This window comes from Salmo trutta, chromosome 8 (genome assembly GCF_901001165.1).
Source record: "Salmo trutta chromosome 8, fSalTru1.1, whole genome shotgun sequence".
In the NCBI taxonomy this organism is placed as follows: domain Eukaryota; kingdom Metazoa; phylum Chordata; class Actinopteri; order Salmoniformes; family Salmonidae; genus Salmo; species Salmo trutta.
The window spans coordinates 8,361,634-8,377,710 of NC_042964.1; the positions used below are offsets into that span (position 1 = coordinate 8,361,634).

Sequence of the window (16,077 nt, forward strand, 5' to 3'; positions counted from 1 at the left end):
CATCAATCTTTAGAGACATTTTTAACGTGAAACATCAGTAATGTTTCAACCCGACCTCTCCTGTGTCTTGAAAAACGTTTTTGAAAAATGTCTCGCCTGACACGAACTCAAATGATTGCGCAGGTGCGGGCAATAATGAAGTGACGACATCCCAGGGAGGTCAACTTCTCTTCCTTGTCATCCGGCCTCTGTTCATCATAGACGCTTCAAACAACTTTATAAAGATCGTTGACATCTAGTGGAAGCCGTAGGAGGTGCGAAATGAATCCTTTCTCACTGTGTTATCTATTAACAATGACTCAAAAAAATAGTACAGCCACAAAATTCTTTTTTTTCTCAGGTTTTTGCCTGCCATATGAGTTTTGTTATACTTACAGACACCATTCAAACAGTTTTAGAAAATTCAGAGTGTTTTCTATCCAAATCTGGTAATAATATGCATATCCTAGCTTCTGAGTTGGTGTAGGAGGCAGTTAAAAATGGGCACATATTTTTTTCAAAATTCTCAATACTGCCCCCTAGCCCCAACAGGTAAAGGTTACACACACACCATACTGACCAAAACGTTTTTTTTTGGCATTTACTGTCACGTCCTGACCAGTATAAGGGGTTATTTGTTATTGTAGTTTGGTCAGGACGTAGCAGGGGTGTGTTTGTTTTGTGTTGTCAGGGTTTTTGGGTAGTATTCTATGTTTTGTATTTCTATGTTCTATTTTCTAGTTTTTCTATTTCTATGTCTAGTTTATTGTTTTGACCTTCAATTGGAAGCAGCTGTTCCTCGTTGCCTCTAATTGAAGATCCTATTTAGTAGAGGTGTTTTTCATGGGGTTTTTGTGGGTAGTTATTGACTGTTTTGTGTTCGTGCACCTGACGGGACTGTTTAGTGTCGTTTGTTGTTTTTGTATACGTGTTTCTTTTGTTTTCCTTCTTTAATAAAATAAGAAGATGAGTTTACACGTTCCCGCTGCGTTTTGGTCCAATCCCTACGACACCCGTGACATTTATTTACACTACCGTTCAAAAGTTTGGGGTCACTTAGAAATGTCCTTGTTTTTTAAAGAAAAGCAATTTTTTTGTCAATTAAAATAACATCAAATTGATCAGAAATACAGTGTATAAATTGCTAATGTTGTAATTGACTATTGTAGCTTCGAATCGGCAATGACACGTTGTGTTAGCTAATCAAAGTTTATAATTTTAAGCTGCTCCAGTTTCAACTGTTCTGCCTGCGGCTATGGAACCCTGACCTGTTCACTGGACCTGCTGTTTTGGACTCTCTCTCTACCGCACCTGCTGTCTCTAACTCTGAATGATCGGCTATGAAAAGCCAACTGACATTTACTCCTGAGGTGCTGACCTGTTGCACCCTCTACAACCACTGTGAATATTATTATCTGACCCAGCTGGTCATCTATGAACGTTTGAACATCTTGGCCATGTTCTGTTATAATCTTCACCCGGCACAGCCAGAAGAGGCCACCCCTCAGAGCCTGGTTCCTCTCTAGGTTATCATAAGGTGAATGCACCAATTTGTAAGTCGCTCTGGATAAGAGCGTCTGCTAAATGACGTAAATGTAAAAATGTAAATGTAGGTTTCTTCCTAGGTTCAGGCCTTTCTAGGGAGTTTTTCCTAGCCACCGTGCTTCTACACCTGCATTGCTTGCTGTTTGGGGTTTTAGGCTGTGTTTCTGTACAGCACTTTGTGACATCGGCTGATGTAAAAAGTGCTTTATAAATACATTTGATTGATTGATTGAAAAGGCTAATTGATCATTAGAAAACCCTTTTGCAATTATGTTAGCACAGCTGAAAACTGTTGTTCTGATTAAAGAAGCAATAAAACTGGCCTTTAGTCTAGTTGAGTATCTGGAGCATCAGCATTTGTGGGTTCAATTACAGGCTCAAAATGGCTAGAAACAAAAAACTTTCTTCTGAAACTCATCAGTCTATTCTTGTTCTGAGAAATGAAGGCTATTCCATGCGGGAAATTGGCAAGAAACTGAAGATCTCGTACAACGCTGTGTACTACTCCCTTCACAGAACAGCGCAAACTGGCTCTAACATAATAATTTAATGCGTCCATACATTTTCTACGTAGTTATTACACATTGATTACACTATCACTCGTATTTCATATGTCACAACGATTAATCGATATATATGCTATGATGCTGGTAAAGTTGTCTCGCGCATCTACAGTGCTGGTCATAAAAAAAGCTAGCTAGCTCATGAATGCAAACAATGTTCTTCCCCAAAAACATAGCAAAACGACATAATCTGTTTCAGCAGCTATAGTTAGCTAGCTAACTATATAGCTAGGTGTCATCATCTAAAATAACCCTAATTTATAAGACAGTTCTTTTTTGATTAATGGTGGTCGGACCTATCTACGTGAAACTAGCCACAATAAGGATTAACCACAGTAGTGGACTTTGCGCTTAGCCTTCAAAATAAAAGTATGTCATTGATAGTGATGCAAATTAATACAAATAGTAGAATTATGCCATAATTTAATAGATCATGCTAAACGAGGTTTGAATGTTGTTATATAAAATCAACAAAAGACACTAATTTGTTAATTTGCCAAAAATCTGTTGAAATCACACTGGATGTATTATTCTTTAGAATTGAATTGGGGGCATACTTATTTCACTGTACAGCCTTACCTATGGATTGTGGATCAATGACATGGGGTATCAGTCTACTCAGTGACACCCAGAGAACATTAGCGTCGTAGCTCTTATTGCGGGACTCTGAAACAACTGTGAATTGAGCCACATTTATTGTCAACCTGTGTGTATTGAACACTATTCCTGAGGAAAAACAATACTGTGTGGATGTTTTGGAGTCTGATATCTCTGAGGAGGATGTTGGGAAAAAATATATTGGGTATTGAGTAGACTGATACCCCATTTCATTGATCCCCAGTCCTTAGGTAAAGCTTTACAGTGCAATATGAATGTCAATACACACAATAGGCTGAATGGGGAGGTGATTTCACACAGTCACAGTCCCGCGATAAGAGCTCCAACATGAATATTTGCGTAAACACTTCACAAGTGTTGTGTTCTGTGGGTGTCACCGAGTAGACTGATACCCCATTTCATTGCTTCACATTCCAACCTTGTTTAACATTATCTAGTCTAAAAATGGCATGATTCCACCAATTGTAACCTTCTGCATCACTTTCAAAGAGGTACTTTTATTTTAACGACAAACTGCAAATTCCACTATTGTGCCTAATTCTTATTGTGGCAAGCTTCACAACACATAACCCGGTCCGGTCGAGCCTCACTAGCCAGATGAAGCTAGCTGGCTGTTTATGACGTTAGCTTTCGGCAACAGGGTTAAGTAGCTGGCTAGCTATTTATTTTCATGAACTGAAGTTCAATTTCAATAGGAGAACAACAAGTGGATACCTAGCTAACACATACTCAGAAGGATTCCTAAATCATTGAAAGAATAATGAAAATGACTGCAGTTTCTACTGGTCATTGTTTTCAGGCTGGTTGTATTGGTGCTAGCTAGGTACCAAGCTAAAGCTAGCTAACCCTGAAGTTGCGGTCGAACAAAAAATGCTTTACTACCTGTTATATCTAGCCTAGCTGTAGAAGAACGCACATCTGCACGGTTTCACATTGTACATCACTCTGTCGTTTAATGACATGTGCCACTCATCCTGACAACCCATTCATCCGTAAAGCAGCACACTGTGGTAAACCATAACAACGTATAGTATGACGTACAGCACGTCGTACCATACATAACATTTCCCCCCCCTTTCCAAAACCAGGGACTGGTACCATATATAAAATGTCCATAGGGCAAGAACCTAGAGTGATACCTGTAAGAAATAAAACATTAACCCTTAAACGGAAGGACTCTCCAAACTAGCCAGTTCAGTCCATTAACCTGGAGGTTGACTAAGACACCTACCGGAGCCTAAGAATGAAAAGAGGTTAAGTAGTCCCCCAGATGAGCAGGGTGAGTTCGTGCCCGCATAGGCCTTTCTTCAACCGCCACTGCTTGTGGCTCTGGCCCTTGGGGAGCCCACAGAGGCTGGGGCTCGGGTGGTAGTGGTGGGGAAGGTCCATCCGGTGGCATCTCAGGCCTGCATGTCTGTTCTGTGTGCATTCGTATTCCTTGAGGGGCAGGGACTTTTCTGAGGCGGCTGGCGTGCCAGCGTGATCCATTGCTCAACATGAATGTGGCGGGCCCCAGTTGTCGACTGACCTGCAGGGGGTCCGACCAGAATGAGGCCATTTTGTTGCACCGCTGAGGCCGTCGGGCTCGGACCCAGTCAGACACTTGGATGATCGACTTCTTCACCCTGTGTGCCTTGTCAAAACGCTGTTTCATTTCTCTTTGGTGCCTGGTCACTGCCTGCTTTCTTGGGTGCACCTAGTCGCCGGTTCTGCAACTCTCTGTGTTCTGAGTCTGTCCAGTGGCAGTTCCATCTCACGACCTAGCATGAGAGATGCCGGGGAGGCCTGTGTTGTTGTGTGTTTGCTTGCTCTGTAGTGCATTAGCGTTTGATTCAAAGCAGTTTGGAACGTGCACCCCTGGACCAGGTGCGCTCTGATGCCGTTCTTCAGCGTTTGGTTGAAGCGTTCCACCCCTCCGTTAGCTTGTGGGTTGTAGTAGGCCGTGCGGATGTGTTTGATTCCCTTGTTGCTGAGATATGAGGAGAACTCGGCAGAGATTAGCTGGGGCCCATTGTCCGTGGTAAGGGTGAGGGGCAGGCCCCACCTTGTGAACAGGCTGTCTAGGATGTCCACGATGGCCTGTGCTGTGACAGTTCCGACAGGAACCACTTCTGGCCACTTAGAGTGGAGGTCATACACCACCACCAGGAAGCGCTGATGGTGAGGGACTGCGTGACCATGGATCTCGCCACAGATGTCCAGTTGGATGTGCTCCCAGGGGCGGGACGGCCATGCAAGAGGCTGCAGGGGGGGTGGGGCGGACTGTCCTGTTTTCCCACTGAGGAGGCATGCAGCACAATCCCTGACCAGGGCTTCAATGTCGTGGTCGATGCCTGGCCACCACACAAGGTCTCGACATCGCTGTTTGACCTTCACTATGCCCAAGTGCCCCTCGTGCGCCATGGATAGAACACGCGCACGCAGACCACTTGGGACCACAGTGCAAAACCCTCGAGAGACACAGACTTCTTCCCAGCAAGACAGTTCGTGCTTCACCCTGGCGAAAGTCGCCAGCTCTTCCGGCACGTGTGCTGGCCGTCCAGTGCGTATGTAGGTGTGCAGGGTAGACAGTGTGGGATCCTGTTCTGATGCTTGCTTCAGCTCCTCCAGTGAGACGACTGACTGAAGAGGAGCGTAAAGCATTTGTACGAGCTCTGTTTCGTTGTCGTCTGGCAAGACGGTCGGAGTAGGAGCGTCAAAGGAGCGTGAGAGGAGGTCTGCCACCACGTTATCCCTCCCTGGAGTGAACTTCAGCTGATAGTCGTACTGTCTGAGGCGGTCGGCCCATCTGTGCAGCCGAAGTGGCTTGTGGCCAGTTCCTGATGCCGACAGTAGCGACGGGCCTCTCAATGCCATTCTGCAGCTGTGAGAGGACAGCTCCTAGTGCTCCAGCTGAGGTGTCACATGTGACAATGGTGGGGCAGACAGGGTCAAAGTGAGCCAAGACTGGGGCTGTGGTGAGCTGGCTCTTCAGTGAGCGGACCGCGTCTGAGCAGGCTGCCGTCCAGGCCCATGGCTCATCCTTCTTGAGGAGCTGGCGAAGGGGCGCTGTGGTCTGGGAGTAGTGGGGCAGAAACCGGAGGTAGTAGGCTGTCATGCCCAAGAATGATGCCACCTGAGAGGCTGAGGTCGGTTCCGGGATCCTGTGGACGGCTTCAATATTCGACATGAGTGGGGCAATGCCTTTGGCCGACAGGCGGAACCCCACAAACTCGACGGCTGGAGCTGAAAGGTGCACTTTCCACCGTTAAGGGTCAGGTTGTTCTGCAGTAGAGCGCTGAATACTCTGTGGAGTCGATAATCATGGATGTGGAGGTCAGGACCGTGGACCACGATGTCATCCAGATAGACCGCCACCCCAGGTATTCCAGCGAGGATGGTGCTCATCACCTTCTGGAAGCAGCTGGGGGCGGAGCTAAGTCCAAAAGGCATGCGTGTATATCTGAACACGCCAGCATGTGTGACAAAGGTAGTGAGATCTCTGCTAGCTGCATGGAGGGGTACCTGAAGATAACCCTGACGAAGGTCAAGCTTCGTGAAGATCGTGGAGCCATGGAATTGTGCGGTCAGCTCTTCAGCTGTAGGCAAGGGGTACTTATCCGGGACAACGGCCTTGTTCACAGCACGAAGATCCACGCAGGTCCGGATTCGACCTGACTTTTTGGTTGCAATGACTAAGTTTGAAATCCAGGGGGCAGCGTTGACTGGCTCAATGATGCCTGCATCCAACTGTGCCTGGAGATCTTTTGTGACGTCATCACGTAGTGCAAAGGGAATGCGCCACAGGGGCTGCATGACTGGGGTCACTTCAGGATTCACTAGGGGCCTGTGAGTAAAGGCTGTGAGGCAGCCCAGTCCATCAAACAGAGTTGGCCAGTTCTGTTGCCATGTGCAGGTAACCTGGTAGATAGCTGACCCACTGTCATCTCTCAGCGTGAATCCCAAGCCTGTGAAGAGGTCGAGGCCCAAGAGGTTGGCACCCCGCTTTGCAACATGAAATGTGAATGATGGCAGATGCTTGGTACCATAGTGTACTGGGACCTGGAGGGTGCCTACAATGCCGATCTTGGATCTACTGTACCCACACAGGGCAGTGGAGGGCTGTTGGAGTGGTAGGTGACTGAAAAACTTGTAGTAAGTGGCAAGGTTGAGCAATGACACCGCAGCGCCAGTATCCAGCAGCAAAGGCAAACCCACCTCACCCAGCTGCACAGTGCATGTCCTGAATGACACATGGTTGGTGGAGACAGTTCGGATTTCCGTGTGTTCATGTTGAGAGTGAGATGGAACTAAGGGCCTGTGCTGGGTGGAGCTAGTAGCTGGGGCAGAACGACACACTTTCGCAAAGTGATTGTATTTTGAACAGTTCTTGCATATTTTCCCACGGGCTGGGCAGTTTGAAGCCGTTGAATTGTGAGAGCTAGCCCCACAGTTGCCACAGCTACTTCTGTTCGTTTGTCTGTGTGCCTGCTGCACGGGCATGCCGGTGTCTGTGTCCATGCAGCTATCAACGTGGGAGGCCATGCGCAACGCGTGATCGTTGTAGTGCGCCTGCTCGGGCTGAAGCTGCTGTGTGAGAATGGCTGGGGGCCGAGTGTATGCTGCAGATCTGTCTGTTAGCATAGTAGAGCATTCCAACGCCGCTTCAACCTGGAGTGCTATTTTAATAGCTCCATCTAGTTGTAAATTATCCGATTCCAAAAGCCGTTTCTCCCTTGTCTTTTCACATAACGTCCCCTCTATCAACTGATCTCTGATGATCTCGTCCTGAAGTGTCCCATAGTTACAAGAGCTATCCAAATCCCTCAGATTAGCGACGTAGCTTTGAATGGACTCACCCGGCCGTTGGTGTCTCTTCCGTAGCCGGTAGCGTCGGAGGAGCACTCGTTCTTTCCCAGCGAAGTGGCTCCGTAGGAGGCTGACTGCAGCAGTGAATGTAGGAGCCGATCCAAGCGCTCTGAAAATCCTCTGTCCCTCTGTACCGAGGCAGTGACGGAGCAGTGCTGTCCTCCGCTTGTCGGAGATTGTAGAAAAGTCCATAGCTCCGAGATAAGTGTTAAAGCTATCAAGCCAGTTATTCCACGGGACTGGAGGTTCGCCAAGCACGGCGAAGAATGGTGCCGGCAGTGGTAAACTGAATTCAGCCATCTTCGTCGCCAATGTTATATCTAGCCTAGCTGTAGAAGAACACACATCTGCACGGTTTCACATTGTACATCACTCTGTCGTTTAATGACATGTGCCACTCATCCTGACAACCCATTCATCCGTAAAGCAGCACACTGTCGTAAACCATAACAACGTATAGTATGACGTACAGCACGTCGTACCATACATAACACTACCAACGTAGTATTGTTAACACATCGTTCGTGGCTGGTGTGTGCATGTTTTCAGACTTTTTTGTACAGCTTTGACAGTGCTACTGATAGTAGTGGTGGCGCTTGGCTTGTACGTGCAAATTCAGAACACACAACATTCTATAACAGAATAGTGTTATTTGACGTGTCAAATTAAAAGATTATTTAACACGTCAAATAGTGTTATTGTCAAATAGTGTAATTTGACGTGTATCTTTTTGACATGCAAAGACATAAACGGCGTTCCATAGTATGTCGTGAAGCTAATAGCAGTGACGCTATTAGTGTGTAACTCCAGTAGGGCAACATCTGAAAAATAGCGCACTTGGTAGTGTGTACCGGTGCTCGACCAATCGTGAAAGCCAACATCACCCACGTCAGAGAACGGTTGATTGTCAAGGGAAATTAATTCCCTTATCATGGCGTTAATGTATTTTGCCTTTGAGTTGTCTCGCTGAAATTTTTAATCTTTCAAATGACTGCTCGACTTGTTGACTGCTCGATCCACACAGCAGACATTGTGGGCTAGGTTAGGAATGCTGTGTTGCATGTGTAGCGCAACATTATACGTGGCGTCATTACGTCATCTACCTACGTTATATAGGTATGCAAGGTAGCTTTGACATCGATTTTGCACATCGGCATTAAACTAGACATCGGCCAATACCGTTGTTGGCATTTTTAGCTAATAACGGCCGATTCCGATATGTTCACCGATATATCGTGCATTCCTAATTTCAAGTATATGATGCTGAATGAAACTGTTGGAAAAGTTGGCTCCCAAGTGGACTTCCTGGTTCTTTTTATGACCTTTTAATCTCTGTCTAATCCATATCTATCTAATTCAACAACCATATCAGGTAGCAATGGTTACATGTCCATGCAAATGGACAACAAAGTGACTTATCATATCATGCATCATATAGTATCATATCGTAGTATACACTGTGGAGACAACTTTAAAAAGGCTATTGCAGATACACTTCGTGTAGAATCTGGATATGTATGACATCCCTTCCTTACTGTTCCTTGTCGTGTGACCCCAGGTGGGCGAGGACAGCTCCAACAGGAAGTTCCTGGTGAGCAGGCTATTTGACGTTGCCGAGGGCTCCACCTTGGAGGAGGTGTCCAACAGCTGCATCCGTCTGGAGTGGAACAAGGGCATTGTGGGTCACGTGGCGGCCACGGGCCAGCCCCTCAACATCAAGAATGCCTACGAGGTGAGACGCTTTTTATTTCTCTATGTTTGATGGCATCCATCTCTTTTGTCCTTTGGAATGGTTAATTTTACAGTCCTATTACAGCTGGTACTTACTAAGACATTATGTGGAAAGAAGTTGTACTTATGAACTGTACCAAGTAAATATGGGACTGTAAAATACAGAGGAATCCTCCTTTGACCTCCTTTCTGCGGCCTCCCTTGTTTTTCTGCTGAGTGTCAGATAACATGGACACCCTGGTGGGGTTTGCGTATGTAGGGTTATGATGATGAATATAATGAGGAGGTTGGTGTGTGTGTGTGTGTGTGTGTGTGTGTGTGCCTGCGTGTGTGTGTGCATGTGTGTGTGTTTTGAATCAGGCCAGTATTTGTGTTGGGGAGTCTGGGTCTTTGCTGACAGAGTGCAGGACCTGAGAGTGATTGGCCAAGCATAAACCACAGAGAGGAATGGAGAGAGGGAGGGAGGAAGGGAAAGAAAAATCCTTGTGAGTTGACCTTCTTTCACTTATAGAGAGAGAGAGAGGGATAAAGAGAGAGAGAGAGAGAGAGAAGGGGGAGGGAGGGTGGGGAGACAGAAACAGAGAGAGGGAGAGAAACAGAGAAGGATAGAGAGAAACAGAGAGGGATAGAGAGAAACAGAGAGATAGAGCGAGAGAGGGCGAGAGAGAGAGAAAGAGAGAGAGAAACAGAGATGGTAGAGAAACAGAGAGGGAAAGAGAGAGAGAAACAGAGAGGGAGAGCGACAGAGAGAGAGAGAAACTGGTGGTGGGCTTGTAAATTCTGAGATTAAACAGGAAGTTGCATGTCAAAGTTCATCACTGGACTGAAGGACACCCATACGCAAGGGGACATTCTGAATTGGGTAAAAATCCATCCTCTCCTCAACTCCTCCATCTTCCTTTCCTCTGTGACCTGGAAACCGATAAATGTTTTTTTTATTTCATTTATTGTTATTTCACCTTTATTTTATTTCTTTATTTCACCTTTATTTAACCAGGTAGGCTAGTTGAGAACAAGTTCTCATTTGCAACTGCGACCTGGCCAAGATAAAGCGTAGCAATTCGACACATACAACAACACAGAGTTACACATGGAATAAACAAACATACAGTCAATAATACAGTAGAACAAAATTATCTATAATGATTGTAGGTCGTTCTATCAGTCTATAATGACTGTAGGTCGTACTATCAGTCTATAATGATCTATAATGATTGTAGGTTGTACTATCAGTCTATAATGATTGATAATGATTGTAGGTTGTACTATCAGTCTATAATGATCTATAATGATTGTAGATTCTACTATCAGTCTATAATGATCTATAATGATTGTAGGTTGTACTATCAGTCTGTAATGATTGTAGGTTGTACTATCAGTCTATAATGATCTATAATGATTGTAGGTTGTACTATCAGTCTATAATGATCTGTAATGATTGTAGATTTTACTATCAGTCTATAATGATATATAATGATTGTAGGTTCTACTATCAGTCTATAATGATTGTAGATTCTACTATCAGTCTATAATGATATATAATGATTGTAGGTTCTACTATCAGTCTATAATGATTGTACATTTACATTTATATTTACGTCATTTAGCAGACGCTCTTATCCAGAGCGACTTACAAATTGGTGCATTCACCTTATGATATCCAGTGGAACAACCACTTTACAATAGTACATCTATATCTTTTTTTTTGTTGGGGGGGGGGGTTAGAAGGATTACTTTATCCTATCCCAGGTATCCCTTAAAGAGGTGGGGTTTCAGGTGTCTCCGGAAGGTGGTGATTGACTCCGCTGTCCTGGCGTCGTGAGGGAGCTTGTTCCACCATTGGGGTGCCAGAGCAGCGAACAGTTTTGACTGGGCTGAGCGGGAACTGTGCTTCCTCAGAGGTAGGGAGGCAAGCAGGCCAGAGGTGGATGAACGCAGTGCCTTTGTTTGGGTGTAGGGCCTGATCAGAGGCTGAAGGTACGGAGGTGCCGTTCCCCTCACAGCTCCGTAGGCAAGCACCATGGTCTTGTAGCAGATGCGAGCTTCAACTGGATGCCAGTGGAGTGTGCGGAGGAGCTGGGTGACGTGAGAGAACTTGGGAAGGTTGAACACCAGACGGGCTGCGGCGTTCTGGATGAGTTGTAGGGGTTTAATGGCACAGGCAGGGAGCCCAGCAAGTTGCATTATAGGTCGTTCTATCAGTCTATAATGATTGTAGGTCATACTATCAGTCTATAATGATCTATAATGATTTTAGGTCGTCTATCAGTCTATAATGATCTATAATGATTGTAGGTTGTACTATCAGTCTATAATGATCTATAATGATTGTAGGTCGTACTATCAGTATAATGATCTATAATGATTGTAGGTTGTACTATCAGTCTATAATGATCTATAATGATTGTAGGTTGTACTATCAGTCTATAATGATCTATAATGATTGTAGGTCGTACTATCAGTCTATAATGATCTATAATGATTGTAGGTTGTACTATCAGTCTAATGATCTATAATGATTGTAGGTTGTGCTATCAGTCTATAATGATCTATAATGATTGTAGGTCGTACTATCAGTCTATAATGATTGTAGGTTGTACTATCAGTCTATAATGATCTATAATGATTGTAGGTTGTGCTATCAGTCCATAATGATCTATAATGATTGTAGGTCATACTATCAGTCTATAATGATATTTAATGATTGTAGGTTCTGCTATCAGTCTATAATGATTGTAGGTCGTACTATCAGTCTATAATGATATATAATGATTGTAGGTCGTACTATCAGTCTATAATGATCTATAATGATTGTAGGTTCTACTATCAGTCTATAATGATCTATAATGATTGTAGGTTGTGCTATCAGTCTCGGCCCAGTTACAATGCCTTGACTCTTGGAGAACAGGCTGGATTTTAACCTATGATCCCCATTGTGATGTTACTGCACTGGGCCCACAAACTTAGCTCAGATTTTCAGTTCTGCTGACTGCAGATTTCCATGATTCTCTTTGTGTGTGCTATAGGCGGCCATTGTTTTCCGTTTCTATCTAATTGTCTTTATTCTCAGACACAATTAGACCATGCCAGTACATATACAGTACATACCTCCGGTCCTGTGTGCGCAGTCCGTGAGCCCTCTCACTAGGAGATGGAATCTTCCCTGTGGACTACCCAGTAGGTTCCCAGCTGTGCCAATTGGTGGAGAGGGAGATGAAAGCTGGTGGATGGGACCATCTGTAGGGATGACAGGATGTGTCATGTGAATAGCTTACACATTGACACACACACACACGCACACGCGTGCACGCACACACACACACACACACACACACACACACACACACACACACACACACACACACACACACACACACACACACACACAGTCAAACGCCCTGTAGTGGAATTATGTCTTTGAAAGAGAAAGCAGATGTTTGAGAGAGAGATGGAAGGACAACGAGAGAGAGAGAAAGGCAGTGTGCCAAATTCTTTAGAACGACGTTGGAGGTGGCTTATGGTAGAGAAATCAACATTCTCTGGAACAATTCTCTGGAAACAGCTCTGGTGGACATTGCTGCAGTCAGCATGCCAACTGCATACTCCCTCAAAACGTGAGACATCTGTGGCATTGTGTTGTGTGACAAAACGGCACATTTTAGAATTCCCTTTTATTGTCCCTAGCACAAGGTACACTTGTGTAATGATAATGCTGTTTAATCAGATTGTTGATATGCCACACCTGTCAAGTAGATGGATTATCTTGGCAAAGGAGAAATGCTCACCAGCAGGGATGAAAACAAAGTTGTGCAAAATATTTGAAAGGAATAAGCTTTTTGTGCGTATGAAACATTTCTGGGATCTTTTATTTCAGCTCATGAAACATGGGACCAGCACTTTACAGGTTGCGTTTCTATTAGTATTTTTGTTCAGTGTATTTAGCACATACCATTTAGTAAAAAGTATGCAGTATGCCTCGGCCACAACGCAGTAGCGGCTCCTGATTGGCTGAGTAGGAGGGGCGGGGCCAAGTGCAGATGGATTTTTACAAATTCAACAGACATGCATCTCATTAACCAGCCTGATAATATCTCATTTTCAATTCTATATATTTGTCTAAACTCTGAATAGAATATGAATGGAGTTATAGGCCTACTCAGGCTGGTTATAGGCAGACTATCACATTAGACCTATACCGTAGTAGACCATATAGCCCATCTATCCTATTTAAAAAGGAAACAGATAAATTGGTTCCATTTAAACATATTTCTTCATGAAATCAAAGTGCTGTAACATGTATAAATGAAATCAAATAGCCTAGTACACACATCACAACTTTTTAAATGTTCGAATCAAAAGGCTATTGCACAGGAAAGCGTGGACAGTCAGGTGCCTGGTAAATTCACAACTGCTGGACAGTAACATAATAAACCAAGACAATTCATATGTTCAAATCAAAAGACCTGATTAACATGACATCACTATCGCAGCCACATCCGAGTCCCCGGTGCCGACACATTCACAAATCAAAAAATGGTTTAGTATTTAGTTTAAAAGCTCTGACGAAGGCCAGAGCAAGAAACACTTTTCAATGAGAAACCAGAAATCCACTTTGGGTAAAAAAATAAAATAATGTTTACGACTTTAAAAGACCTTCAAACATGTAGCCTACGAGACTAATGCTAATTTTAAGGAGAACAAAAAACGACTTAGCCTACATTTAAACACCACCGCAGAAGCTTCGCTATTCTGCATGTTCCAAATGAAGTTGCCTAGTTTGGTAGTTTGGAGAACAAGGGCCTATCAACCACAGCCCACCTCTTCCAATGCATTGTAGAACAGGGTGAATCGAATTCTACTAGATGAAGAGCCGAAATCAGTAGAACATCCTGGCATTTAAACCATACTCGATTTTTGAAACGTCGCATACTGTTAAACATTGTATTTTCACATACTGAGAATGCGTCATATGTGATTGCGTTGTTTCCCGCTATTCATTGATTTTGGTAGCTCATCCCACATATCTAATTGATCAGCTGTTGTCAAAGCGGAAATTTATATGACATCTGTGCATTTAAAGTATACTTGATTTTTTTCACATACTCAAACGGCCTGCTATTTGGGATGCAAGTCTGGGTATTCGGACACGTCCAGTGTGTATAATGTATTCTCTTAGTGTGTGTGTGTGTGTGTGTGCGTGTGCATGTGCCTGCGTTGTAAGACAGAATGTATAATTTCTTCTCATAGTGTGTGTTCTTTCCTCAGTATGTTTTAGTGGGTAGAGCAGTTTTACTATTGCAGATAGATTGAAGCTTCCATCAATGTAATTGTCTGCATCATTTCCAATCCGAAATATATAATGTTTTGTAAATAAATATATAAACTGGGTGGTTCGAGCCATGAATGCTGATTGGCTGGCAGGCGTGGTATATCAGACCATATACCATGGGTATGACAAAACATTTATTTTTACTGCTCTAATTACTTTGGTAACCAGTTTACAATAGCAATAAGGCACCTCGGGGGTTTGTGGTATATGGCCAATATACCACAGCTAAGGGCTGTATCCAGGCACTCTGCGTTGAAGATAAGAACAGCCCTTAACCTGGTATATTGGCCATATACCACAACGCCTCGTGCCTTATTACGCAAATATACATACACACAGATATATATATATATATATATATATATATATATATCAGTATGTGTTCTTACTTATACGTTTATACGTTTGTCTAATCACATTTCATGTCATGTGACATCACGTCGTTTACCTTACCCCTGGTTAGCTGCATCAAAATCATTTGATTGCCGGCCAACAGTGTTCTAATGACAATTACTTTATTGGTGATATTTCTAACACTTGATTCTGATGAAGTGTTTTCCTCAACAGGGGCCTAGACTGGAGCAGAGAGAGGGAGAGAGAAATAGATCAATTAGAAGAGGCGAAAAGAGAGAAGGAGACAAAAAGAGAGAGAGAGTAACTTCTCTTTAACGCATCTGTATCCAATTAGTTTGTTAATCTGGAACGGACAAGGAGGAAGGAGGGGTGTGTGTCCATGTATGTGCGTCCATGTGGGTGTGTGTGCTACCAAAACAAACCACCAGCTGGGTCCATAGAACCTGATACGGGACCAGTGTTATGTTTGTAGAAACAGACAGCTTTCAGGAAGTGCATCTGCGTCACTCTGCGTAGTGGTAGCTCCTACCTAGGGAGACCCCTAGCTCTCTGATTGGCTCGTTAAGCCCCAGTTAGGGCGGTTGGGATGGCGTTCAAATCTAAACTGGGATCAAAATTCCCCTCCGGATGGTTGGAGTGGCGCAGCCCTCTGTAGGGACCTCAGGCCAGACCCATTACAGGGGAAGCGTTCTTATCAATACCCATAAAGTGTTGTCTTTACAACGTGGTGACTTTTAGTTAAACCATATCTGTCATCGCTGGAAGAACTGACTCCAAGATAGAACTGTTACCAAAAGCCATTATTAGCAAAAACAAAACTTTATCTTGTTAAAATATCATCAGACATATTAATGACTTTATAATTCAAATAAACAAAGCAGGTTATTATTTTAAGGAGTGTGCTTCCACAGATTTGGTCTGGTTCTGCCCATCATATTGTCCGTCTCTACATTAGTCATCGAGATTTTGGCCTGTAATCAAAAAGTGTCTCAGAGTAGGAGTGTTGATCTAAGACACAGTAAAACTCTGTTTAGAAATCAGTATAATATGTATTGTTCAGTTATAAAATGTGTCCGTGTTTGTTACAGATGTAGGATCTTCATTTTATTG

General features: G+C 43.9%; 1 protein-coding gene across 1 annotated transcript in view; it reads left to right on the plus strand.

Moving 5' to 3' along the window:
* Window positions 1-16,077, plus strand: part of LOC115199218 (cGMP-specific 3',5'-cyclic phosphodiesterase-like) — a 69,936-nt gene that overhangs the window by 6,609 nt on the left and 47,250 nt on the right. Inside the window, exon 3 of the mRNA XM_029761844.1 lies at window positions 9,112-9,285. Coding sequence (XP_029617704.1) covers window positions 9,112-9,285 — 174 coding nt within the window. The remainder of the gene's footprint in view (window positions 1-9,111; window positions 9,286-16,077) is intronic.